We start from the raw sequence: 25,532 nt of genomic DNA on the forward strand, positions 1-25,532 counted from the left end.
CCATGAAGGCCTGTTTTGGAATTACGTACACGTATTATTTAATGGGGTAATTACACTATGACACATGTAGTCTGATATCATTGTCATGGTTAGATTGTTGTTACAACTGATTGGAAGGCCAAGGATAAAGAGGCCACGTTGTGCCGATTATTTACTTGCTTCACTTGCTTTTTGTAAATCAGTTGATATCCAATGCCCTTGACATATCAATAGAAAAGGCTTAAGTGTGGATTGCCTCCAAAAGTGATTTTGCCTATTTAGAAACCCCCGTGCAAAGAATCTCAAATTACCATTGAGTCGAACCACAAGGTCTGTTGAACCGGAGCTTTCCCCCGTTTCTGGAACAAATAGATAGTAACAATTCTTGCTATCGACTAACTACCTTTTTTTTATTTTTTAGATGGGACGCTAGAATATCCCCAAAATAGTCAGATCTAACCACAGAGAATTACTGCCACATGAACAGAAGGGTCTAAAAAGACAACTATCGAATTCTGGACTTATCCGATAGCGGCCCCATGCATGTGAACCGAGTTAGTTTACCTCTGTGGTTTATCTGTTTCTCTCTATACCCATTAATAAATAATAAAATCTAGGTTTAGAAAAGGGAGAATAAAAGCGAAGAAATAATTTAAAGCCTATCAACTATCAAATTAAAAGTAACCATTTCCGGCGAAACGAAACAAACAACTTGTTGATATGATTGAAGCACACATGTTTGCTTGTTGGATATGGTTATGAGTTTTGAACTGCAAATGATGACTTAAAAAAAGGTGACTAAAGAAACATAAACACATTTACTGGTAAGTGCAAAAGTGATTCATAATGAGCTTATAACACCGACTTGAAAACTAGTCATTTTTTATTTAAATCCAGATAACATTTCAACTCAGACTCAGTCCTCGGTTCTCAGTTACAGTTACAGTTACAGTTTTTGCAGCCAACAACCGGTCAGGATCAGAAAGTGAAAGTCGACAGTAAAATATCGTTGTATAAAAGTCAACAAATAATTTCACCACTCTGGTTTAACTTTGATAACATTTTCAAACTCAAAATTAAAATATCTTAACGTAGTGTTTTTATCACAGCCGTTTAAATAGGGCCCAAACTTTCACTTTAGTTACTTCTTCCCTCACTGGCTACCGTCGAGTAATGTAAACAATCCACCGTCAGCCACAGTGATAACAGCTGTCAAGACGGGGTGCATTGGCAATAAATTATGTCTGCAGGTAAATCTCATCGCTTTGAATTTCTCTCAGGCAGAGAGTAGTAGTAGGTACTTTGGTCACGTCCATTTGGCCCTCCAGCAGGGAGCCGATAAAAGGGCTAGTGGTTGTGACCCGATTTTTTTGACTTTTGAGTGATGGGTCTCAGAAAAAGTTCCATAGATTTTTTGTTTATGGATGGATTTTAATGATTGATGTCTTATTTTCTTCAGGAGAAATTACTCTATCGTTTGGTGTAGTTTATTTTAAAATCAATGACAATTTAGTATAACTTTTAATTATGGATAAAATAGGGTATAATTTAGCTTTGGATAATTAAAAGATTAGAACTTGGTAAATCAAAATTTCATGCTGGCTCGTTTATTTAACATCTTAACTTTTATGTAAAATTAAATTCAGGGCAAAGTTGTATCCCGCATCCATGAAATTCGTTCCAGCAAAATCCTTACTCAAATATTAGCGGTCATTTTAGACCAGTTTTGAAATCCAAATGGTGGTTACTACCGGAAATGCAACACTTTTCAGGTCACAAAGTCCGTCAGTAAATAACAAAGGCAAATAGAAGACCATTTTTCAGTCTTTAAACTAACATAACTTTTCTTCTGCTTATCTGATTTTCACAATTTTGGTATCATTAGAATCGTGTTGAAAAGCACTTAAAAATGATATAGGTTTCATTGAGCTCAATCCAATTTGAATTTTTTACCAAAGTACCTAGTAGTAGAAATCTCATCAAAATACTCAAATTTCTCAGCCCATTGTGGACGCAGCATCTTTTTCATAATTTTCAAACATATATGGATTCAAAGACTAGCTTTTCCTCTACAAGACGCAATTATTTTTATTTACATCATTAAATGATAAGCTTGTGTTTTGCTCTTTTGAATAATCAGAGTTTTTTATGAAATAAATATTAAAATTATAAGTTTAAGAAATATTTAAAAATTCAAAATATCAAACCAACACTTTTTACCATCAAGTGTGAGGGATCAGAGAAAAGTAGATAAAATTATCTTTCATATGATATATACTTTATTATGTAGATTCAGGGATTTAAGAATAGAGGGTGTGGAAAGGAATCTCAATAATTATTTTTGTTACCAACAAAGAGGAGAATATTTCATTATATTTTAGAAACCCAATAATAAAACTAGATAGTGATGATAAGAGACATTTATTTAGTTTGATTTCATTGAATTTAAGCGGAAATTTTAGATATTTCTTAAATTTACTTATTTAAGTTCTGTTCAGGTTATGGAGAGACACACTGAAGACGGTCATCACACCAGTACAAATGAAATATGTCGAATTTGTTGTGAAAGAGTACAGAGCCGTGCTGAGAGGATTAAAACACTCTAGACTTTATCTACAATTGACTATAAATATAAACGTGAAATTCTGATATATTTAAATATTTCAATTTGCGAGAAATGTATCTCACTGATACATAATTTAAAGAAATGCGATGCAGGTATTGATACCTTTGGTTCTGTGAGAAAACTCTGAACAAGAAACAATACTTAATGAGGTGAATATGATCCTTATCTTTCACCAGTGATGTGCTATATGCAGTCTATATGGCACACAAATTAAAAGAGGTGCAAGTCATGTACATAAAAAAAAAGTAATGGGCATGGATATCTCAAAAATAAGGTTATGAAAATTATAAGAACTCTTTAAGATTTTCTTAGTGGTTTTGATGGTCTTTAAATGAATGTCCTTATATAACAATTTTTAATGGAATTCTTATAATTCGTTGATTCTGGGATAAATATAAGTGAATCACATTTGACTATGCTACTGGTTTATTTAAAAATTTTTATTAATACAATGCTGTGATTGGATTTCAATTTTACCTTACTCAAAATCCTGACTTTTACGTACAGGTGACCTGATATCTCAAAAACGCCTTAATCTACTGGTATAAAATGTATATGTCTACATTCTACAGATATTCAACATCATTTCCATTACTTTTGTTTTAAAATCTTAAGTGTTGAACATGTTAAAATTTCTCTTAAAATTTTTAATTCACTTAAATTTATGTATCAATTTCATGGGTTATCCCTCTTGCTTTTTAACACCATCATAATTATGATTAAATAATCAATAAAAACTCTGTTAATAAACTGTTCAGTAGTATAAAAATATTTTTGCTACACTTAATAACGGCAATACTACATTAGTTTGAAATTTAGAAAAAAATCGATCAAAACGGCGAAAAAATTGTCTCCCTCTCTCAGTGTAAAGCTATGACTCATCATCACTAGACTGGCTTGATTTACCTGGCGAACTAAACTGAAAGCGATAAACGCCTGTGTTATGCACCTCCGTTGACGGTGTATCTTAGTCTTAACTCTTAACGGATCGTTTTTATACTTATACACCTCCGTCACGCATGCGCATTCTACCCAATTTCATTAGCGATATTGTGTTTCTGCATTTGGACATGGCGAAAGTTATATTGTGACATCTGTAGGATGTTTTTGTTAATAAATTTATATAAAAATATATTAAAAATATTAATAATTTAAAAAATCGAAATATAAAACCAGGAAATAGAAGTTGCATTGAAGGTAAAATAATGTTTTAGAAAGACCTTTTAAATGTGATGAACAGTCAGGTGGCTCCGTAGTGCAGTGGACAAGCTGTCAGACTCCAACCTTGAAAGTACCGGGTTCGATTCCCAATGTTGACTTTTTAATTTTTTTGGATTTACTTTGTTTTTGTTTGCTTTTTTTTCTTTCTTTTTTTTTCAAAAACTTTTTATCATGTTTTTAAAAAACTTCGATTTTAATTTTCTATAATTATTTATTTATTTGAGATCAGTATTTGTGTGCCATGTTTCTTTTTACTTTTGATTTTTAAAATTATTGTTATTATTCTTTAATTTATTATCATTGTACATCGGTAATCACTAAGCAGCGTGCTAAACTACAATCTAAAACTATTTAAACCTCATGGACGTATGCAGCAACAACTTTACCATCACCGTGAACGGAGGTGCATAAAAACGGTGCGTTTTTGTACACCTCCAATGGAGGTATATAAAAACTGTGCGTTTTTGTACACCTCCAACTGAGGTGTATAAAAAACGCCACCATATATTAATTTGACCCAGCCAGGTGGATGGCACTTGAAAACACAAAATTTGATTATTCTTGGACCTAATTTTATATTTTTCTGTTGAAATTTTTAGTCAATTTAACAGAGAATCTGTGATCTCACTGCTGCCTCAAAACCAGCGTCTCTCGAGGAACAGGAAAGTTTGGGTTGCAGTCAACATTGCCCACTTTTTTGTTTTCAGTAATTTTTTTTCAATTAAAAAATAAATGGCAAGTGTTGGGTATCATTTTAAAGGTCAGAAAATAAGTTTTGTTTTCATAGTTTTTTCATGTATGGTAAGTAGATTTCATAGATTTTCATGTATGGTAAGTATTGAAAAAAAAAATAAAATTATGGTATTTCAGATATAATCTTTACTGTTGAATTTTTGTTCTAGACAATTTTGAATTACATTTTTTTTCCTTTTCAGGAATACCATGGATATCTCAGATATTAAAAAGAGCCACAAGGCTCCACACTCTGGAGTGAAAGCTGATAAAAAAAAGGCAAAGAAAAAGGGAGATGATAAAGACTTGACTGCCAGACAACGAAATCCCAAAGCATTTACTTTCCAATCAGTTGTAAGAGCTGAAAGAAATTTTAGAAGGTTTGCCAATTTTGCATATATTCCCTTTTTTATGTTTTCTTTTCGATCATAACATTTACCTTACAAATAATACCAAAATCTAAAACTTTCTTAAACTGGTCTTCATTCAGTTTTTAAAGCATAATTATAATTTTTATTTTTATCACCTTTAATCTCCCCTTTCAGAATTACTTTCTATTGTTGTTATGTATTAGTCATATTCATATTATTGTGATTTATCCTACAGTAATGAAAACGGAATAGTTGTCAGAAATGCTTTCTCCTATTTTATTTTTTAAAATCTTTCACCTTCCTATTTGTTATCAGAAATTCTTGCAATAAAAGTTAATTGATAAAAATTTGTACTGAATCGGTACTGTTACTAATATTTATATTTTATTGCTTTTTTATTTTTTAAAAATAGGACTTCAGACATTAAACAGAAGAGAGCACATATCCCGAGAGTTGATCGCACCCCACTTGAGCCTCCTCCCCTTGTCATTGCTATTGTTGGTCCTCCCAAAGTTGGCAAGTCTACCTTGTTGAGGGGCCTAGTCAGGAATTATTCGAGACAAAAGCTAACCAATATAAAGGGCCCTGTTACAGTTGTTGCTGGTATGTAATCAAGCAGAAAGTATTCATGTTTTTTACCCTTATTTCAACTCATTACTTCCATAATTTATAAATTATGAGTCATTAAAAGCCATTTAAAACCTGATGAATTCATTTTGAGGAAGTTTGGATTTTTTTTTTCTCACAATTTTTTTCACAAAAACATGTAAAAGGAACTGATTATACATGGTTCTAATGCTTATTATATTGCTCTTTATTTCCTTTGTCATGTATAGCTACATGGAATACATATATGAACAGCTTCACTTTTTTCTCATTGCCTTGTCCCTTTGATTTCAGGTAAAAGACGACGTCTTACTTTTATAGAATGTAACAATGACATCAACTGTATGATTGATGTGGGCAAGATTGCAGATTTAGTAAGTTCAAATATTGTAGAAGTTTTCATTACATAATATTTAAAATTACAAAAAGGCAAAATCAAAAAAAAAAAATCCATGTTTGTCAGAAGTCATTTAATTAACTATATTCCAGCCAAAGATCTCATTATTTTCAATGATAATTGCTTGACTAGTGATAATAATTCATCATAAAATAAAGGCTCATTATCACCGAATAATTAAGACCTGGGAATTTTGAATGATTGCCAGATAAAACTTTAATTTAAATTCACTCCTCTTAAATATTGGTAACTTAGTCAAATTTTTTCAAATTAAAAACATGAAACAAACTTGCAAATGGTTTTTTGATATTGTGTTGATTAGTGAAGGAGACAATGATCTGATATTCTCGCTCCTAATTTGTCCAAAATGCATAATTACAAATGCAGTTTTGAATTTTTTTGTGGAAGGACATTGTCCTGGTTTCCCATTACATGACTTTTCTCTTTTTTTTACTTTGAAACCACATATTTCAATGCCCACCTATGATCATCGTAAACAGTAAAATTAGAAATATGTGAAATATTTTATTGCAGGCATTACTTCTGGTTGATGCAAAGCAGGGATTTGAGATGGAGATTTTTGAGTTTTTTAACATATGCCAGGCTATTGGATTTCCTCGATGCATGGGGGTCCTAAATCATCTGGATGCATATAAGGATGGCAAGACTTTAAGAAAGAGAAAAAAACAGCTCAAACATAGGTTTGAGGTTGAACTCTACAAGGTAGGTCCATCAGTTAGCAATACTTTCTTATTTATTTTAATTTTGTGGAAGGTTTTGATAATTATTAAAGATTAATATCACAAAAGCTAAACTCTTTTTATTATGTATCGTAAATCAATTTAATATTTTTTGCTTGATATAAAAGGTATGTACCCAGAACACTCTTTGTTATTTTTATTTCAATATTTCTTTGTTCTTTTATTTTTTATCAATATTCTGATTTACAGCTTCAAGCAACCCATTGTTTTCTTAAATTAATATGTTTATTTTTTCTTTATGCTCATCAGGGTGCTCGTCTGTTCTACCTTTCCATGTTGGTGCATGGTGAATATCTTTACCATGAAATCCACAATTTATGTCGTTTTATCTCTGTGATGAAAATGTTTCCACTCAGTTGGAGAACCAATCACCCATATGTCTTTGCAGACAGGTAGGTCATGGATATATATTTATTACTATATCATATAACTGTAAAGTGATTTTTAGCTCTTATGTAGGAGCTAAGCGCCATAGACATAGGTTATTATTGTTATTGTTAATGATTTTTGTTATTTTCCTCATGTTTAACTTCATTAAAGTCAGGAAGATATTGAAATAATTTAGATTTTATTGCTTTTGAAAAAGTAAAAAAAATATAATGTACACCAACGTGAAATGGCAACAACAACAAAAAATCAGACAAAACCTCCCATCTCCATACTCATCTATTTGTTCTTTAAAAATTTGAATCCAAATAGAAGGTTCACAAACTTATAATAGAGTTGGGCTGGTTTATGGGATCAAGGTGAAGATGTCCTGTGTTAAGATTCATGTTCCTGCAGACCTGTAAATCCTCTGACTGTATTTGTAAGTTCCAACTTATCAGTATTAGGAATAATCAATCCACCTCCTTCAGTCACAAAGAAATAAAAAAAGAATCTCCAACTAATGAAGGAGGTGAATGCTTCACTCCAACTGTGCTATTTTTAGTTGTTCCTCCTCCAGATCTGCGAAGCGCTGTCAATGTCCAAACTTTTTCTCACTCATGAGTTAAGTTACTATTTTTAAGTCTCTATGAAGGTAAGACTTTCTGTTTTTACCAACCTGTCCCCGTGGAAAATGCAAATGAAAACCCCAAAAATTGTACCCAAAATTTAAAAAATTGCAAGGAAAAATGGCAAATTTAAGACATTGTTTTCAAAAAACAGCGCACAATAATTTATTCTTGCTTTAATTCTATGACAAGCACAGTCCATCAATTTTAGTTGGTATGTAGTATACAGTATTGTGTCCATAAATTACATTGATATTGACATTGCATACACAGAAGAGAAGTAATATACCAGGTATATACAGGGGATGCCACCAGGAGATTTTGAAAAAAAAAACAAAACAAACTTTTACACCAATGCATGGATTCCTAACCATTATGTGGTAGAAAATCTTTAATAGCTTTGTGTGACGGTGGCAGTAGTATTTTCCTATGTTTAGCATTATATGATTATATGTGACTCCAGAACATGGAAAATTGCAGCAATTGTCAAAATTGCGGTCCCATTAAGGTAACGACGAAAAATCGTGGCCGTTTTGCGGCCGCAAGTGCCGCGATTTCCTGGAGGGACAGACCAACAATGACATTAGTTGATATAGTTATACTGCAATAAATAAAACTTCGGTTGTACGAAGTGAAAGCTACTGGAAAAAGGCTTTTGTTTACATTTTTGTAGTTGAAATTAGCCTATGGTTTTCAGATCTTGACCAAGAAGCTATTGAGAACGGCGTTAAAAAAAGGGCTTGAGGACAAGCTCAGCAATGGTGACTTTCTTTCTGATTAAATGCAGAAACTTTCAGATCCAGGCATCTGCTTTTGCATCATATGTAACCAGAGTTTTGCTTATAACAGTGGATTGCTAATTTGTATGTTTATTTCAGTTTGAAAAAGTTCAGACTTTTCTGTTTTCCAGTGTTTACAGGTCTGATCCTGTCTTCAACACGATTTTTTGTTCTTCCTAAAAATACCCATCCCTTCTACATTTCTTAAAGGGCTTGTGAACATTAGGAATACATTCTGTACCAAGTCATTGTAAAAATAAATTTTTTTTATTGATTGGACACAAGTAATTTTTTAGATTGATCATTAGCAATTTTTTTTTTGTTCACAGAATGGAAGACATAACCAATCCAGAATTGATTCGACAAAATCCCAAATGTGACAGAACTGTCAGCATGTATGGATATGTCAGAGGCACACATATGAAAGCTGATTCTCTAGTGCATCTGGCTGGTAAGAAAAAGTCACTACAGCTATTATCTTGACTTGAAAATTCAATTTTGTTTAATTCTATTTTAATATCTATTAAGGCCATTATTCAACATTATTTGATGATTTTATTTTATTCCAACATTTTCATCTACGCATATATATCTAGATTTTACCCAAATGAACAAGTTTAACCAAACCCCAATAAGCTATTTACCAAATGACTTGCTCCTTGTGAAATGGGAAGTTTATTCATTTTACTTGTTTAAGGTAATCATTGCAACAATGCGAAGAGTGACCACTGGTGAACCTTGCTTTTAGCAGAATTGATATGACTAATTTTTAAATGTTTTCTTCTCATATTTCTGATTTGACTGGAATTTGAAAATGTGATTTTTTTATTTCTAGGTTGTGGTGATTACCACATCAAGGACATGACCTTTATACCTGACCCCTGCCCCACTCCTGAAATGGATAAAAAAAGGCGGTCATTGAATGTCAAAGAACGTAACATCTATGCACCCATGTCAGGGGTTGGTGGCATTGTCTATGACAAGGATGCTGTCTATATTGACATGGGGGAGCATGAAACAGCTAATGTGAGTTCTTACTTTTTTTTTGTTATCAAAATGATTTGTTACTTTGGTCTGTTAGATATTATCATAAGTTTCATGCACTAAACAAATGTATTCATTTTATAATATTAGTCATTCTTTCAAGCATTATTTTGAAATTGGAAGGATTGCAACATCATTTTTGTCTATACCTTCATGATTGATCAGGTTGAATGTTTTATCAAAGGGAAGAATTGTCTAACTGATCAAGATTGATATGAAGAAATAATTGTATTTTCATTTCTCATTGTTCAGGAGAAGCCATCTGATATGGTGGCAGTTCTAATGGACACACTGAAAACAGTTGACGAAAAGATGAAGGACAGTCAGATATCCATCTTTAAGGGGGGACCTTCTATATCAGGCTCAGACTTCATAAGAAAAGGGTGAGGAACTTGTGTTCTATGTTTTCATATTATCAAGGTTGCCAATTTTCCATATATTTACGGAATTCAGTATGTTATAAACCCCCAGTATATTTTCCGATCATCTGTTAAACGGGGGGAAAAAGTAAATACATAATGTATTTTTACTGTAGGTCAGCGCTCAGAAAGTGTCAGTTAATGTGTTTGCGTAAAAGTTCAGTAAAATTTTACCTCCTGATTTGGCAGCCCTGCATTATTAAAGTAAAATTTGCAATTCTTGATAATTGCATTATCTAACAATTAACTTATTATTAACTTATCACAACAGCGGCTGTTGTTTGTTTGTCTTTGTTTTCTATCATCTTGAGTCTCCATGGGTTTGTAGCACTCCTTGAGGTTGCTCATTCATCAGTTTATGATCAGTAGTTTACAACTTTATGAAGTTTAAAATGTAAACATTTGTTAACATTATACAATAGATTTGCCTAAATACACAATGTATTTTTACTGTAGGTCAGCGCTCAGAAAGTGTCAGTTAATGTGTTTGTGTAAAAGTTCAGTCAAATTTTACCTCCTGATTTGGCAGCCCTGCATTATTAAAGTAAAATTTGGAATTCTTGATAATTGCATTATCTATCAATTAACTTATTATTAATTTATCACAACAGCGGCTGTTTTTGTTTGTCTTTGTTTTCTATCATCTTGAGTCTCCCTGGGTTTGTAGCACTCCTTGAGGTTGCTCATTCATCAGTTTATGATCAGTAGTTTACAACTTTATGAAGTTTAAAATGTAAACATTTGTTAACATTATACAATAGATTTGCCTCACATGTGTGATTATGTTTGTATTTTTATGGCTTCCACAATGTTGGCACCATTCAGGTTACCCCATTTAGGTACAGGGTAAGGCGCTATATAAAAACAATATATTATTATTATTATTATTCAAAGGTTTCAAGTATCAAACCTCATTTTGACATGAAAAATATGAAACTTAAATCCTTTTTGTTTTTTACTTAGTTATTTGTTTGACTTACATGCTGTAGTCACTCAAAATGTATAAATTCCTAAACGTGAACAAGAAGAAAGCTCTTGAGATTTGATTGTCTTTTTCAGCCCTGGGGATGGTTCTGATGATGAAGGTGAAAATGAAGATGAACAAGAGCAAGAGGACAGCAGTGATGAAGAGAATGAAGTGAGTTGATAATAGCATATAGAAAATTTTTCGGATGACGAGTTACTTTTGGTGGAGAATCAAGATCTCCGTTTTACCTTAATAATAAGATTTTGCATTTAATAAGAGCATTGTGATATTGAAATTATTTTTAAAAAACCCCCAAAAAACTCAATTTTTGAATAGAATCTTTTAAAAGAAAATAAAATCAGAGGCAACTTTTAGTCTTCATCGTGTCACATGCGGATCAGAAAATTTTTTTATGTCTCATAGGTTGATTGCCTCCTTGTCCTACATACATGTCCCGTAAAGTTCAAAATCTTGTAGAACTTATGGAGTTAATTTTCTGCACCATCTAGAGAATTGTGTTTAGTTGGGTTTTGACATTCCTATTTTTGTTTTAACTTAGTTTGTTTTAAAGGGTATTTTGATTATACAAAATGACCATATGCTCTTTCTTATCACCCATGTCCATTAGTTTTTCTGTTTTTCATGTTTGCGTTTTGTCATAAATATCTATGTTTCAGAATGGCGAGTCTTCTAAAAAGAGAATTAAACTAAGTATTGAAGATGAAGATCTTGAACAAGACATGGAGGTAGATGAGTTTGATAACAATGATAGCGAAGGAGATGATAGCGAAGAAGAAAGAGGTTGGTATATAAACGTTTAAAACACATTGATGAGAAACTTATTGTCTCAGATATGAGACAAGAGCTATCTCATTCAAATTTAGTCATTAAAGTTTATGCATGACATATTTAGTACTGTCTTCAATGACGGAGAGTTTTGATATTTAATTTGTGACACAGTATTATTTTATTGAATGGGATACATCAAGTATTGAGCCAATTTCATCCTACTTGTTAAATTGAGATAGAAGCTAGAATTGTTTATTTAAGATTATTAAAAGTATTTAACAATTGCTTGTTTAGATTTGAAGCCTTTGCCTTAATAAAATAAATTGATGATTTGTCAGTGTATTTTGGGCAAGTAGTCTTGGTTTTAACAGGTATGCCACCACGATTTCAATTGATATAGAATCCCTTTTGTAATTTTTTTTTTCCGGTGTAAAATAATTATATTCCTTTGTTTATGGATGCAGTTGCCATACATTATCATATCACTATTTCAGGCCATTTGCAATGGAAAAAGAACATGTTAGAAAGAGCCAAAACTGGACCGCCGAGAAGGAAGAACTACTTTAAGATTATTTATGGAGGTCAGTATTGTTATTTGTTTTCTAAGAAATTGATTTGAATGTCAGTTAATGCTCAACAACAGACCTGTCTACCTTTAAGCAAAATCAGTAGCACTGAAATTTTAGCTCCAATAACAAAACTTAATAGACAACGACTTAAAAAAAATTACAAAATTCTGTCACGGTAGGTTTATAACTTGTCAAATAAAATACAGTAGCTACTATTTTTATTCCACAAAAACTATAAATTTCATAAATTTCAGTCATGTCTGCACGCATCAGAGGATCATTAACAACTGTGAAATTTATTAGATAAAAGTTAATTGATAAACAACTTCAATTAATAGATTTCTATTTTTAAAATTAAAATTGTTTTATTTCTTTACAAAAAAACTGCCTGTGTGTGACTTTTAAAATATTTATATTCGTGTATATTTGGTTTTCTGACAGCTAAAGACAAGAGTTTGTTTTGCATTGTCCCTTGCCATCTTCACTTGTTTTATTATGTATCTATTATGATTTGGACGTTTTAGATAGAGGCCAATTATATTGTATTCTTTCTGAACAACAAAATATGGATACACCCATGTATTTATGAGCATTGTGGTTGAAAATGACAACTTTAAAAAAAAGATGAATTTTATATAGCACAGTTTCCAATTGATGTGCTCTTAACACTTTATCAGAGATCCCGAGCAAACACCAACACTTCACATTTAGGATGAGACCTGTAAGGTGCAATTTACAATTTGTTTTTGTTTTTTTTTGGACAGTGACAAGTTTTACACCTGAACAATAAGTAATTGTGATTTGAGAGCCATTTCACAGGACCCGACTTTGTGCTGGTCATAGGAGGACTCAAACCAATGTCATAAAGGTCGCAATCAGGGCGTTATTGCCTTTAGATCATATAGCAACATTTTACCTTTCTTTGACCTCATTTGTTCTACGCCCCTTTAGGTAATGATGATGAGTCAGAAGAAGAAAAAGTGGCAGAAGAGGAAAAGGATGAGGATCTTGGTGGATTATTCACTGTGTTGAAGAAAGGAGCTTTCGAGAATGGTCAGACAGATAAGCAAGCCGTTAATAAGAAAGACACCAGTCATGGTAATAACCAGGAAGACTTCAGTGTCGAAGAGGTAAAAGATTATTTTCAGATTGATTGCAATTATTTAGTTTTATGCTTTTCCTTTATGTGTTAAGTTCATTTATTTCACCATGTTGATTTGTAAAGATTTTAGATTATATAATTGAATATCATGCATATCCTACATTGTCCTGATTCCCACTGTTGAGCAATAATCTTTTATCACAGGATAATTGTGGCAATCATTCCTGTAGAAAGGTTGTTTTTTTTTGGTTTTTTTTTGGACAAAAAATTTAATTTTGATTGTATTTTTATAACAATTTATTTATTAAAATCAAGCAATGGTAAATTTTGATTTATAAATTAAAAAAAAAATCAATGCAGTTTGTTCAATACAGAAATGCCAAAACTCCCGTCGGGAAAGCAAAATGTTCTGGGTTATGGGCAACTTCCATCAAATTCTGTTGTGGTCGTATTGTTCCTGTTTCGGCTTTGAGTGGTGTCTGAAATTTCTGTGATTCAAAATTTAAGTTGGCGTCTCTGTTCAATATGAATTTTTAGAAATTGTTAAGTACTGTAAAATTTTCCTGTCAATTTCTTTTCTTTTTTTTTTTTCTCATCAGTTAAAGGAAGAGATCTTTGATGCTTTTGTGTCTGGAAAATGGGAGGCTGGTGAAGATGCAGAAACGAGGTTGAAAGAAGATGGTATGTTACCAACTATAATCATATGTCTTTTTTTTTCTCCTCTCTCTCTCTCTCTCTCTCTCTCTCTCTCTCTCTCTCTCTCTCTCTCTCTCTCTCTCTCTCTCTCTCTCTCTCTCTCTCTCTCTCTCTCTCTCTCTCTCTCTCTCTCTCTCTCTCTCTCTCTCTCTCTCTCTCTTATGTGTTCTTGTTTTGAATCATTGTAGAAAAAAAAATGCTATTATTATCTTAATATTTTGTTTCCTTCAGTGATGGAGAGCAGTCTGTCTTTAAAAAAAACCCAAAAACGAGAATTACAAATGGTGTTCATAAACGCACCTTGATAGTAATTCGATACCCATCATTTACCTGTAAATTTCATTATATCATCTTTCATTAATTATTTTAGATATGATTTATTTACACAAAATTCCTTTATAATAAAATTATTTATTTATTTCTATGATTTACCCAGTTTCCTTGGTCATTAATAAAAATAAGATGCTGGATATCATTATAAAGATGTTGTGATTATTGTTGATTATTTGGGGCTGTTCTCTTTCTTCTTCTTCTTCTTTTTCTCCTTGCTCCTCTTCTCTTCCCTTCTTTCTTCTTCCTTTTCTTTTACAGCCTCCTCCTCCTCCTCTTCATTATTATTATTATTATTATTATTATTATCATCATCATTATTATTGTTTTCTACTCAAGATGAGCTGTATGGAGACTTTGAAGATTTAGAAGCAGGAGAAACTTTTCAAGCTGAAGGTGTTGCTGCTGAAGGAGCTAGTGATAATGAGCATGAAAGTGATAATGAGGATGGGGAAGAGAAAGGTAAGCATGCATTAGAAATTTTGTAAATCATATTTAATATTTTTATATCTACAGGTTTGATTAATTGTCACACTTCGGATTGGTTTTAAACATATTTTTTGGATCAATTATTGTTGTGGGTAGGTTGTGGTTATCTACTAGATAAGGAATATGAATCACTATACATATGCTGGAGTATTTTAGATTTGATTAAGTTTTTATTTAGGATTAATGGGCCTTCTAAGAATACTCAAGTTTTATTCCTTCATTACGTCAGAGAACATTGTCTTACAAAGTCAATCGTTTAGAATATTTTATCCCTTTTTCAATTTTATATTTACAACTAAATTATTGGTAATGCAAGAAGTTTTGTAATGATATTTGTATAACTTGATAATGATACTTATAATGGATACTAGTTGAGTGCTTTCCAAACCAAACATTTCAAAGAGCTTTACGGATTATTAATCACACAGGCAGTCAAGTTAAAACAGAAATAAAGAACATAATTGGTAAAATAATAGTATACAAACATTACAGTTTGCCTTGCATGATGTAAAATGAATTGTGAAAAAGTGGGTTTTTAAAGCAGATTTAAAGTTTGCAATATTCTCTTATGTGTTGAGGCTGGGTATTCCAGAGTCTAGGGCTATTATTGAAAAGAGCCATCACCAAAAGAATTTAGTTTGCTTTTTGTTACAGATAATAGTGTAATGACTGACGGCTTCTGGTTCAAGGCTTAAGGTTTATTAGTTCAAAAGATAAAGAGGGGCTAATCTGTTAGGACATTTGAAGACGATTTTGTAATCGTTTTTTGTTTAAATCAATGGCACTTTTATGTTTTGTTTTTGGTTTTGTTTTCTTTTTAAAGTTTCTATTCATGCTGCGAGCTGTGTGATGTGAGATTCCATATTTTCAGACAGATATATTTTTTAAAACATAACATTTGATGACATACGAGATGGGCATGATATTTTAATGGTGTTTAATTTTATAAGACAATAGCAGTGTTATAATTATATTCTGTATAGATAAAAATGAAGAAACTGGCGAAAAGAAAAAGACAAGAGCTGAAATGACAGTCAAAGAGAGACGTCTGGCGAAGAAGAGGAAGTTGAAAGAGAGATTTGATCAAGATTACGATGTACAAGGAGATGAAGCATTCTATGATGCACTGAAAGCTGAGGCAGAGATGCAGTCAAAGGTAAAATTTGTTTATCTTCTATGTGCTTGGCAAAAATTGCTTGATAACTACATATTTTCTCCGGGAGATTTGGTTTCATCTCCAATATAAACATTGTTATCATTTACCTAATGTGTTGTTTTTAACTCACATGATTTATGATGGTAGCTTACATTGTATCTCCATAATTTTTGTCTATTGATCCTGTTAACCACATTGCTGACATCTTTTTGTCACTTCTTAAATTGGATGTCTTAAAAAACGTTATTGTTCGAATTTCTGTGAGCTGTCTTGACACATTTTAAGCTTATCTCTTTTTCTTTTAATGTCTCCACAACCATATTTAGGCCTTCTACTTTTATCAGTATATACCATAAAAGAAATCATTTTAAAAAAGGCAAAGTTGGCAAAAGAACTTTTTTTTCCTCTCTGAGTTTTGAATGTTGTAGCAAATATTTTGGGAGAAAATGTTATTTTTGTAAGAAATAATCCATGACGAAGTTCATTTCATGAAGTCTAAAGCATTTTAAATTGACAATTCATAGGAATAGTGGATATTATGCAGTTTTGGTTGATGTAGCATTTTGGTTTTCACCTTTAGATTGTCACCTTAAAATTTTATTATTATTATTTTTTTTTTTTTTGTTGATTGCTTTTTTTGCATTTTGATTCTTTCAATTCTTATGGTTACCTCTGTTCTTTTGTTTTGGACAGATGAATTTGGCAGAGTTTGAGGATATGCCAGATGACCAGCGAGTTATGTATGAGGGATTCCGTCCTGGCATGTATGTTCGTGTTGAATTTGAAAAGATGCCTTGTGAGTTGGTAGAAAACTTTGACCCCACGTACCCACTCATAGTTGGAGGCATGACTGATGTAGAGGAAAAACTTGGATATGTCAATGTAAGTTTGATAATTATTTAAAATATATAGGATATATAATTTAATGATATAAATATGTATATATCATTAGACCAGTTTAAAAGAATGGTTAAGTAGAATTTTTAAAATAAGTTTTAAAAAAAAATAGTAGTCAAACGTTTTTATAAATAGATTTTCCTTTTGTCCATCCTAATTCTGTCATGAATTTTTTAGGGTTATTTCTTTGGACACTTTTTGAAATAAGTGAAAACCTTGTCATACCAGAATGTAAATAAGTGTTCATTCATTCTTTGACAGTTATCCAAATTTGATGTTGATGTGGTTAAAATTTTGTCCATATTTTGAAAATAGAAATTTTAAATTGATTATCAGTTTTATTATTCATGTTGTTTTGTATGGTGCATAGTAAATATGATCGGGATCTGTCTCTTTTCGAGATAGATGATTTTAAAAATTCAAAATGATTGTTCTTCTTCAATTTATTATAGGTCCGTATCAAGAAACATCGTTGGTACAAGAAAGTCCTAAAGAGTCGCAATCCGTTGATCCTCTCAGTAGGATGGCGTCGCTTTCAAACAATTCCTTACTATTATAAACTTGAGGACAACATGCGGCGACGGATGTTGAAGTACACACCTGAAAACATTCACTGTCATGCCACTTTTTGGGGTAAGGAATGCTATTCATATTATGTCATTTAACTTGGGGATTTTTATCATTTTTATAATAAAGAAATCCTTACTCTTGCATGTCACTAAGATTTGTTGACAGCACAGCAATTATATATTGGGGTACTGCTTTCTTTTTTTTTCTCACTAATGGTATTTGCTAGCTTTCGAGTAATTTTCCCATCCACCATTATTGCTTAAAGCAGTCCTAGTTGGTGCAAGCAAATGTCACATTATTGATAGTGGTACTTAAATATTGGTTTTATTTCATAATAAAAACTTCAATTATGGGAGCCCAGTGGGTTAGTCTGTAAATTATTTGATAGATAGATCTTCAGGTCTAGTTTCAATCAGGCAGAAATTATTTAAAGATAGACAATCATACCTTCCATTGGGTAATAAGCAAGTGCTAAAGAGGATTTTTGTCTCTCCTAAGAATTTCAGATTATAAAATGTGATTCCATTTTTAAAAAAGTTGGCACCGAAGTTTATTTGTAATTCACTCTTCATTCATAGGTCCCATTTCACCCCAAGGCACAGGTTTCTTTGCTGTTGAATCGGTATCTTCCAAGACGGTATGCAATTCTTATGTTTTAATTTAACCAATTTCTACTTTAAAAAAAAAAAAAATTATGGACAATAAAGATCTATTATTATTATTATTATTATTATTATTATTATTATTATTATTATTATTATTATTATCATTATTATCATTATTATTATTTTAAGGACTCCTGTGTGATGTTCAAGTCTTCTGTTCTTTGAGATATCCATTACATTTGACTGGAGCGGGTGGTTGGATGGGAGCATCACCCTTGAATCATATACCTATGATGTTCGCATGGGTGTACGATCTGATAGTGATGTCGTTTCTTCTTCTCTTTACTAGCCTATCCTGCTTCTTTGGTTTGTGATTGTATTTTTGACAGGGGATATTTTTTTTTCTGTAAATCTTCTGCCTGTTTGTCCTTGGTTATTTATAATTTAGCTTATGATATCTTTAGGTTATGATTTTGATTTACATTTGTACTATTTTTGTTAGATTGCTTGTTTTTTTGTTTCAGCGGTCTCTCATATAACCTCAATTGTGTTGGAAGAGACCTAAAGCAACAAACAAACAAACAAAAACATTTGACTGGGAAAGTGTTTTACTGCATTTAATAAACTTTTTCTTCTCATTTAGAGTTAAAAATGCAGATTTTCTCCATTTATGTTTGGGTGAGAGATTTACATCAGTGTTATGTCATTTATTTATTTATGTACTATTTTTTCTCCGTTGCTTCTTTCTCAGCCTGATTTCAGAATAGCTGCTACTGGAAGTGTCCTGGAGATGGATAAATCGACAGATGTAGTGAAAAAACTCAAACTAGTTGGGTCTCCAATGAAAGTTCTCAAGAATACTGCCTTTATTGAGGTTTGCATTAAAAAAAAAAAATTCTGTGATGAATACATTCTGTCATTTGTCTATCATTAGCGGTCAAATTAGGCATGGTGGGAAGGACTGGTGTTGATCCTGGGTTCAGTCAGTTTGCGTTCTTTTTCTGACACGATATCTGTTCACTTAGCAGTGAGTTGGTGGCTGGGTCTGTTTAACCTGGTGGGGAATGCTTTTCAACAGTCAAATATTCTATCCAAAAGGTGGTAAATGTTACTATCAGTTCAATGCTACAGAATACGGGATGAATTCTGGCCTCATGAGCCTTACCATGTCTATAAAACCTTTTTGAAAAATTGTTTGTTTATGGGAAATGGATTTCTGCATCTCATTCATGAAAGTAGATATAATGAAATAGCTACTGTTTGATCTGATGATCCTATTGCTAGGATATTATAATAATTCGATACATTTGCCATCTTAGGATGAGAGATCAAATTTGTATATTTTTAAAGTTTAAAAAATAAGCCCTTTTTAATGAAAAAGATCTGCTGGATTTGAATCCAATCTTTCAATTGAATATAATGCTTATTAACCTTTGCTACAGATATCAGCTTATATTTTCAATATATCTTCGTTTAATATATTTTTTGAAAAGAATGTCTTAAATTTTTTTTTTTTTCTTCTTTGAATATTCCAGAAAATGTTTAGCAGCAGATTAGAGGTGGCAAAATTCGAGGGTGCTAAGCTCCAAACTGTCAGTCGTTTGAGGGGTCAGATAAAAAAAGCTCTCAATCATCCTCCTGGTGCTTTTAGGGCCACGTTTGAGGATGAGATTTGTATGAGTGGTGAGTAATGATTTTTATGACATTCAATTTTTATGGAAGTAAAGTTCCACCTTTTTATATTCATATTGTTATGACCCATCTTATTGGATTTGTGCCTTGTTGGGTTCTCCCAGCTTAACAATATTTGTTGTTCTTGGTCATAGCGTTCATCATCATCATCATTACCTTTTTTACCTTGTGTCAGGGTATAGGCCACAGACAACTAGTTTCCATCCCTCTCTTTCTTGAGCTAACTTTTTTTTTTTTTTTTTTTTAACTCATTCCATGTTTTCTTCTTTTAACTTTTCTCCATGTTCCCCATGGCCTTCCCCTTGATCTTCTACTCTGAGGGTTCCAGTCCAATACTTTCTTTGTTATAGTGGAGTCTCTCTTTCTAAGGGTGTGTCCAATCCATCTCTGTCGTCTTCTTCCTATTTCCTTTCCCACTGGTTTCTTCTGTGTTCTTTTCCATACTTCTTCGTACTTAATCCTGTCCATCCCTGACCAATAATATTACTGGTCATCACTTGAGTATAATTAGTCAGGTCTTTAGTGACCACTTGAGAGTCAGTACGTGTGTGTGTGTTTTTGCATTTGTGTTATCAAAATAGAAGAGTTGTGTTGTTGATTTGATTTGTTAAAGATATGAAATTTTAAAGCGTCATTGAGCACTTATGTAAAGGTTGAGTTTTCTACAAGTAACTTATTATTATTATTATTATTTACTATATATTGACCATTGAAGTTTTCCCCGATTTTCCATTGTTTTATAACTTCTAACCGCTCTCTTTTGATAAAGATTATAATTATACACAACGAGAGGTGTGAACGATTAATGTAAATAAAAGAAACAGTCAAGTTTTACCCCCAATTCATTATTTGTCAATGATGCTAAAAGAGATTCATTGGCTTCCTGTTAAGGATCAGATATTGTACAAAGTTATGATATTGTGTTTTAAATGTCTCAACACATGTTAACCACCTTATCTTTACAATAGACCGGAGTTATATACTCCAACCTGATCCCTTCGCTCGTCATCCGATGAACAATTGCTTCCATGTGGAAGGCAATTCTTGTCTAGAACAATCCCAACCCTCTGGAACAAACATAAAAAGAATTACGGCATTCTTCTTCGGAAGATATGTTTGCAAAGCAACTTAAGACCCTCTTCTTTTCCAAATTGAATTGTTGATACCCGTGTAAAGCGTTTTAGGCGCTTCCTCGTGATATGGTAGAGCGCTCAAGAAATATATTATTATTATAACTTTTATTTTTGTATCTTTTTTAGATATTGTATTCTTGAAGACTTGGGTCAAGGTGGAAATTCCAAAATTCATCATGCCTGTAACTTCATTGTTACTATCCCATGATGCCAAGATGTCTTGGAATGGAGTGAGGACAATTGGAACGATTCGTCATGAGCGGGGGTTACCAGTGCCACAGAAAGAAGCATCATTGTACAAAGTGAGTCTTTGTACATATATTTCTGCCGTGTGGGCTAGTTTAAGTCAGCCTGTTGTTTTTTTTATTAAAACGAAGGGGTAGATTTCAGAGTTGCATGCTAAATATAATTTATTTGCAAATCAGAGAACCGATGCACTGATTGTCATTATACTATCTAAGATTTATTATGCTCGTCTCAATGTTGATTGAATGCGCAGTGCATCATGTTAATTTAGTAAAGAGCCTTCGTTAATTGATAAGCACATCAGGAAATTGATGCACTGATCATCATTGTACTATTAATAAGTATCCCAAATTAGTGCTGTTCAGCAGGTAAATTTTTCTTCACAAATCATCAAAAATGAGGTCTCGTTGAATAGTCTCTCTTTTTCTTGAATTTAAGTTCTGGTGAGAAGTGTATTCCATGACAATCAGCAGCATTTGAAGATTATAATATCACAACTTGGGCTTGCAAGCTTGTTTCAACGCAAAGCGCCATCTGTGTAAACAAAGCCTTTTTTTTTTTTTCTTCACCAATGCAAGATTTTTTTTTTTTCATAAATCGTCCAAAAAAAATGAGACCTATTTGAACAATTACTCTGTCTTGAATTTAATTTTTTGGTGAGAAATTTATATCATTAATATCAGCAGCCTTCGAAGATGACAATATCAAAAATTGGGCCTGCTAGCTTGTTTCATCTCCAGCACCACCTAAAAGGCTATTTTTCTCCACCCCTAAACAAGATTTATTTTTGTTCACAAATCAGCAAATAATGAGGTTTCATTGAAAATTAAAAAACCCATAACTTTTTAATTTATTTTCCGATTTTGATAAATAAAGTTATTTTCCATGGTTTTAAAAAAATCACATGTAGCTTTGTAATTTAATTTTTGCTATTTGTTAAACAAAATTTTAGTTTGTGACCCCCACTATTAAAGATTTATTATGATCGTGTACAGTGCATCATTTAAATTTAGTTAGAGAGCAATGAAAGACAAATTTAACTTGATGTATGAGTTGTTTTTCTTAAGTTGACCATATTTTGTCATTTGCGATCCCAGGACATCTTTTATGGGATACATATCGACTGTTTAACAATGGTATAAACTGCATACTGTTTTTTCACAATCTATGTCATAGTATTCCACAACATTAAAATTATTTTTGAATCTACTTAAAAAAAATTTTCAGCCAATCGAAAGAGAAGAAAGGGAGGTTAAGCCGTTTAGAATCCAACCTAGATTGGGAAAATTGTTGCCATTCAAGGACACACCAAAAGCCAATGCCAAGGTCAAACAACGCAAGAGGGTTGCTGTTGTTTTGGAACCCAAAGAGGCAGAGGTAAGGCATCATTTATCAAATTCCATCCGACAAATTTTTAAAACATTTTTCACAAATTTGTCTCTCATTTGTTTAATTGAAAAATGGTTTGAATTGACTCTTGGGTTTTTTTTTCCCTTCTTCTGAGAAACAATATGCCACGTTGAAACAGGGTTCCTGGCCTCCCATAGTTGGCAGGGAGGTACAAACTGTGTCTTCTATCCCCTTATATCTGTTTTCCAACTTGCTTTCTGTCTTTGTCTTGGGATAAGATTACTTGGTTTTGTCCTGGCCCTGGCCGGAGTCCTAGCTGGGAGGGAAACAATCAAATGCATAGTTATTGTTTTGGGAGATGATATTTTTTTTCCTTGTTAATTGTAAATCATCTCTCTGTTTTGTATTATTAAATTTGTTATTTTAAATGTATAATGTAAGCATTTGAGTGTATTCCTCTTTGTTGGATTTTGTGCTTGTGTCCGGATGAGGCTTATAGGTGATCTCAAACAAGTACATTGGTGGTATGCTCTTGGAATCTACAACTGATCCCTATATGTTCCCAATTCCCGTATGTCTTACTTTTTCTTGGGTGCTTTAATTGTAATTCTAGAACTGTTTACTATCCCATTTTCATCCTTGTTGCTGGCGCTGATATGACCTAAATGTGTTGCAAGCGCTGTAAAACCCTTAAAAACAAAACAAACAAACAGGGTTTTAGACATTGAACCTTTCTTAATGAATTTGAGTATCTCTCTCTCTCTCTCTCTCTCTCTCTCTCTCTCTTTCTCTCTCTTTCTCATTTGGCCATACCATGCTATTTTCATAATTTTACTTGTATTCTGGGTCTTCTCCATTTTAGTTTATCTGATCTGTCACTTTTAAAGATTTTTTGATGGCCAAATTTGGTAAAAATCAAAAATTTTAGTGGAAAATCAGTGAACAATTTATTTTACTGAGAAATATATATATTTTTTTTTAGCAATAGTACATCTATTCAATAACGTGTTAATGTCATAGTAGATTCAATATGGCAAAACCCATGCTTTTGGGTTTACAGAGTTGTTTTCTATTTTAAACAATTTTGCACCAAATTCTCAAAGTAATCTGATAGACCATATCCCCATATCCCTCCATTGATGCCCTTGCCTTTCTGTATTTTCCTCATTATGAAATTTTAATTCCCATCTGGTTTACTTATTTATTTACTAAATTACAAACTTATTTTAAAATAATGCCGCATTTTTAATTTTCAAATCTTATAGATTGCCAACTTTATGAAAGAGGTGACAGAGATTTACAAGTCCAAGGTTGCAAAGCAACAAGAAAAGCAGAGACAGAGATACATAGAGTTTGGCAAGAAGAAGAAAGAGGAAGAAGCCAAACGGGAGATAAAGCTCAAGGAGGCTAAGAAGAAGATGTATGGCATGTTAGGGAAGTTACAAAATAAGAAAGGTTTCGATCAGAAACCCACCTGATTTGTGTTGGAAAAAAAACAAAAACAAATACTTTTTAAAAGATCATTATTAACATTTATTTTTCAACACTTCAAAATGGTAATAAATTATGGTTGCGTTCTAGCTCAAACATCCCTTTCAAACATAATTCAATTGAACTCCACTACTATTACAGTACCAGAATATTGATTTTTTTCTGTGGCAAAAACAGGTAATAAAGATCCACACTTATCTCATCGCTTCAGAAAACCAGTAAAAATATTATAATAACCCTGGGGGGCTGATACCTGTGCATTTTGCGTTCTGGAACCTTAAAATTTCGGACTTGATTGTTTGATCAGACCTATGTTTTTCTGTGATTGAAGTAGGAGCTAACCATTTATATATTGGCTCAATTACAAAAATACTTATAGAATTCAATTATGAGTGTTAATTTAATGTCAAATCTAACTTTTTGAATAGTTGGGTTTTTTATTTTAAAGAAGAAAAACAAAAGTACTACCATTATTTAAATCGGTTTGGAGTGTTGAAAATCAGTCTTGCATCTGCATTTTGTTGTATTGAATAATGACAATGAGTATTAATTGTGCGCGGTTGAAGTTAAATGCTCACCCAATCCAATTGTGCCACCAATTTAATTGGTATATTCAGATTATTTTTAAACCATAATTGGCCAATTCCAGATCTTTAAAACTAACTTTGATTAAGAAGAACATTTTTTAAATGTTGTAAGAACTTTTGTAAGTAATAGATTTAAAGCAAAATGAATTAAATATTATCAATTCTTAACGATTTTAAAGGTCCAATTTGTAGATATAGAAATGGGAATTATGCACTTTTTCTTTCTTGAAATTGGACTATTTTTCCACAGCTATACTGAATTTTTTGGCTTGTTGTCAATGGAAAGTCTGCACTATTTTGTTTTCCACACACAAATGTATGTTTAGCTTTAGCTGCCCAGAGAGAATTTTGTGGGAATTGATCATATCTCAAGCTTTACAAAAAATAACAATAAACAGAAGTTATTGTGACATCAACCGCATACCATCTATCTCATGTCAGTGACGATGCAAGAAGATATTGTTTTGTTTTCAAAGTGTTTCATTGGGGGGTCATGAATGTGTGGACGAATGAATAGTGTGATATGATTAATATGAATGGGTAGTGTGATATGAAATATGATAGAAGTGAATGTGATTAAAGGGTAGCTATGACAAAGAACTAGAGATTGAATGTGTTTTGTGATTGATTATTATGTTTCCTAATAATGATTCCCCGATGGATGATGCATTTGTGAACAATTAAATGCATTTTTGCCAATGAATTTAGTCTGACTTCATGTATTGATTTTACATTTTTATGTGTCATTGTTTTTTGGATTTGTTGTTTAACCTTTCTTAACATGTCAAGTTCATTATCAGCTCCTAAGAAAACGAAGATGGTCCACAATCTGAAAAACAGGAGCTTTTATCCAGTAAAATGTATTCAAAGTAAGTGCTTTATGAAGTGTCCTAAGCCAACAACAACACTTAACATTAACAATTAGGATGGGAC

At 32.2% G+C, this 25,532-nt stretch overlaps 1 protein-coding gene across 1 annotated transcript; it reads left to right on the forward strand.

Annotated features, from left to right (window-relative positions):
• The first annotated feature begins 661 nt into the window (after nucleotides 1-661).
• On the forward strand, nucleotides 662-25,302 carry LOC144973171 (ribosome biogenesis protein BMS1 homolog). The gene is made up of 24 exons (XM_078915294.1): nucleotides 662-803; nucleotides 4,762-4,938; nucleotides 5,342-5,532; nucleotides 5,830-5,909; nucleotides 6,467-6,655; nucleotides 6,943-7,085; nucleotides 8,797-8,918; nucleotides 9,303-9,493; nucleotides 9,764-9,894; nucleotides 10,990-11,068; nucleotides 11,575-11,698; nucleotides 12,181-12,267; nucleotides 13,207-13,385; nucleotides 13,957-14,038; nucleotides 14,723-14,845; nucleotides 15,856-16,028; nucleotides 16,722-16,910; nucleotides 17,378-17,558; nucleotides 18,074-18,132; nucleotides 18,852-18,974; nucleotides 19,636-19,783; nucleotides 21,052-21,227; nucleotides 22,399-22,548; nucleotides 23,787-25,302. The coding sequence occupies exons 2-24, from the start codon at nucleotides 4,769-4,771 to the stop codon at nucleotides 23,997-23,999; spliced, it is 3,303 nt and encodes a 1,100-aa protein (XP_078771420.1). The 5' UTR covers nucleotides 662-803; nucleotides 4,762-4,768; the 3' UTR covers nucleotides 24,000-25,302.
• Nucleotides 25,303-25,532: the final 230 nt, after the last annotated feature.

Source organism: Berghia stephanieae, chromosome 5 (genome assembly GCF_034508935.2).
Source record: "Berghia stephanieae isolate SIO BIC M18660-M18661 chromosome 5, UCSD_Bste_1.3, whole genome shotgun sequence".
NCBI lineage: Eukaryota > Metazoa > Mollusca > Gastropoda > Nudibranchia > Aeolidiidae > Berghia > Berghia stephanieae.

Bases quoted from the DNA above. Each gene is read 5' to 3' on its own strand.
- LOC144973171 (XM_078915294.1), top strand. From the start codon at position 4,769: ATGGATATCTCAGATATTAAAAAGAGCCACAAGGCTCCACACTCTGGA. The intron at 12,268-13,206 runs GTCAGTATTGTT...ACGCCCCTTTAG, and splicing joins CTTTAAGATTATTTATGGAG to GTAATGATGATGAGTCAGAA. The intron at 16,911-17,377 runs GTAAGTTTGATA...AATTTATTATAG, and splicing joins AAAAACTTGGATATGTCAAT to GTCCGTATCAAGAAACATCG.